The 917-nt window shown below is 57.6% G+C and overlaps 1 protein-coding gene across 1 annotated transcript in view; it reads right to left on the minus strand.

Annotated features, from left to right (window-relative positions):
• CUNH2orf68 (chromosome unknown C2orf68 homolog) overlaps positions 1-416 on the minus strand; it is a 2,668-nt gene extending 2,252 nt beyond the window's left edge. The window contains exons 1-2 of the mRNA XM_007948895.2: positions 310-416; positions 114-232 (exon numbers count right to left, since the gene is read on the minus strand). Of these exons, the coding sequence (XP_007947086.1) occupies positions 114-232; positions 310-416 (226 nt within the window). The remainder of the gene's footprint in view (positions 1-113; positions 233-309) is intronic.
• Positions 417-917: the final 501 nt, after the last annotated feature.

Consider the following 917-nt stretch of genomic DNA (forward strand, 5'->3'; position numbering starts at 1 on the left):
AGTGTTTTTTTTTTTTTCTTTTTTCTTTTCCATATAGAGAAAGGAACCGCGTCGTTAACAGAGGGCCGGAGGACGCGCGTGCTGGAGAAAGCAGGCAGGGCGGGCGGCCTCACCTCGGCGTCGCGGCAGGTACACCTGCAGATCGGGCTTGCGGGGCCGCGTCGGCGCGGGGGTGTGCCGCCTCCTTGTCTTCTCCTTGGCTGCTTGCTTGACCTTTTTGTCGTAGTCGTCCCTGCGGGGAGCCGAGCGGGAGTCAGGGGCGGCCGGGCCTGGCCTGGAGGGGGAAGGCGGCGAGGGGCGGGGCAGTACCGAGCGAGCTGGTTCCGTCGAATATGGTGCACGAAGCCGTGGCTCATGTCCAGTCGCCCGCCAGGTTTGCAGCAGAGCCCCGGCCCGGGATCCGGCGCCGCCTCCATCTGGAAACCCGAACGCTGAGCCGCCGAGCGGCCGCCTCCTAAACGGCACAAACGCCCACCCTCCCGTCGGAAGAAGCCTGTCCCTCTCCTGAGCCAACTTCCGGCACCGCGTGCTCATTTCCGGTCCCAGAAGGCCAGCAGGCCAAACATTGCCGCTCGCTGAATTGTTGGGGGGCGGAGTGGAGGGAGGGCGGGGTGGATTTCGCCACCTGGTTAATATTTTAATTTTCTTTGTAACATTATCAACACGAGACAAGACTTACACTTACTGTTGATAAACATCAGAAAATTCAGAAAAAAACAAATCACCCAGTACATGGTACTAAACGTTCAGTGTGGAGCCTGTCTTTTCTCTGGTGATAGGATACTGTGAACCTCCATCACCAGCGGTGTGACCTAGGCTAACTATCTAATCTCGCTGCGCCTTGATTTCCGTACTTGTAAATGAGGACACTGATAGCAAGTGCCTCATTGGCTGGAAAGAGGCAAAATTCTGGGAGG

The sequence above is a fragment of the Orycteropus afer genome, unplaced genomic scaffold (genome assembly GCF_000298275.1).
Source record: "Orycteropus afer afer isolate SDZICR_OR568_19922 unplaced genomic scaffold, OryAfe1.0 scaffold00231, whole genome shotgun sequence".
NCBI lineage: Eukaryota > Metazoa > Chordata > Mammalia > Tubulidentata > Orycteropodidae > Orycteropus > Orycteropus afer.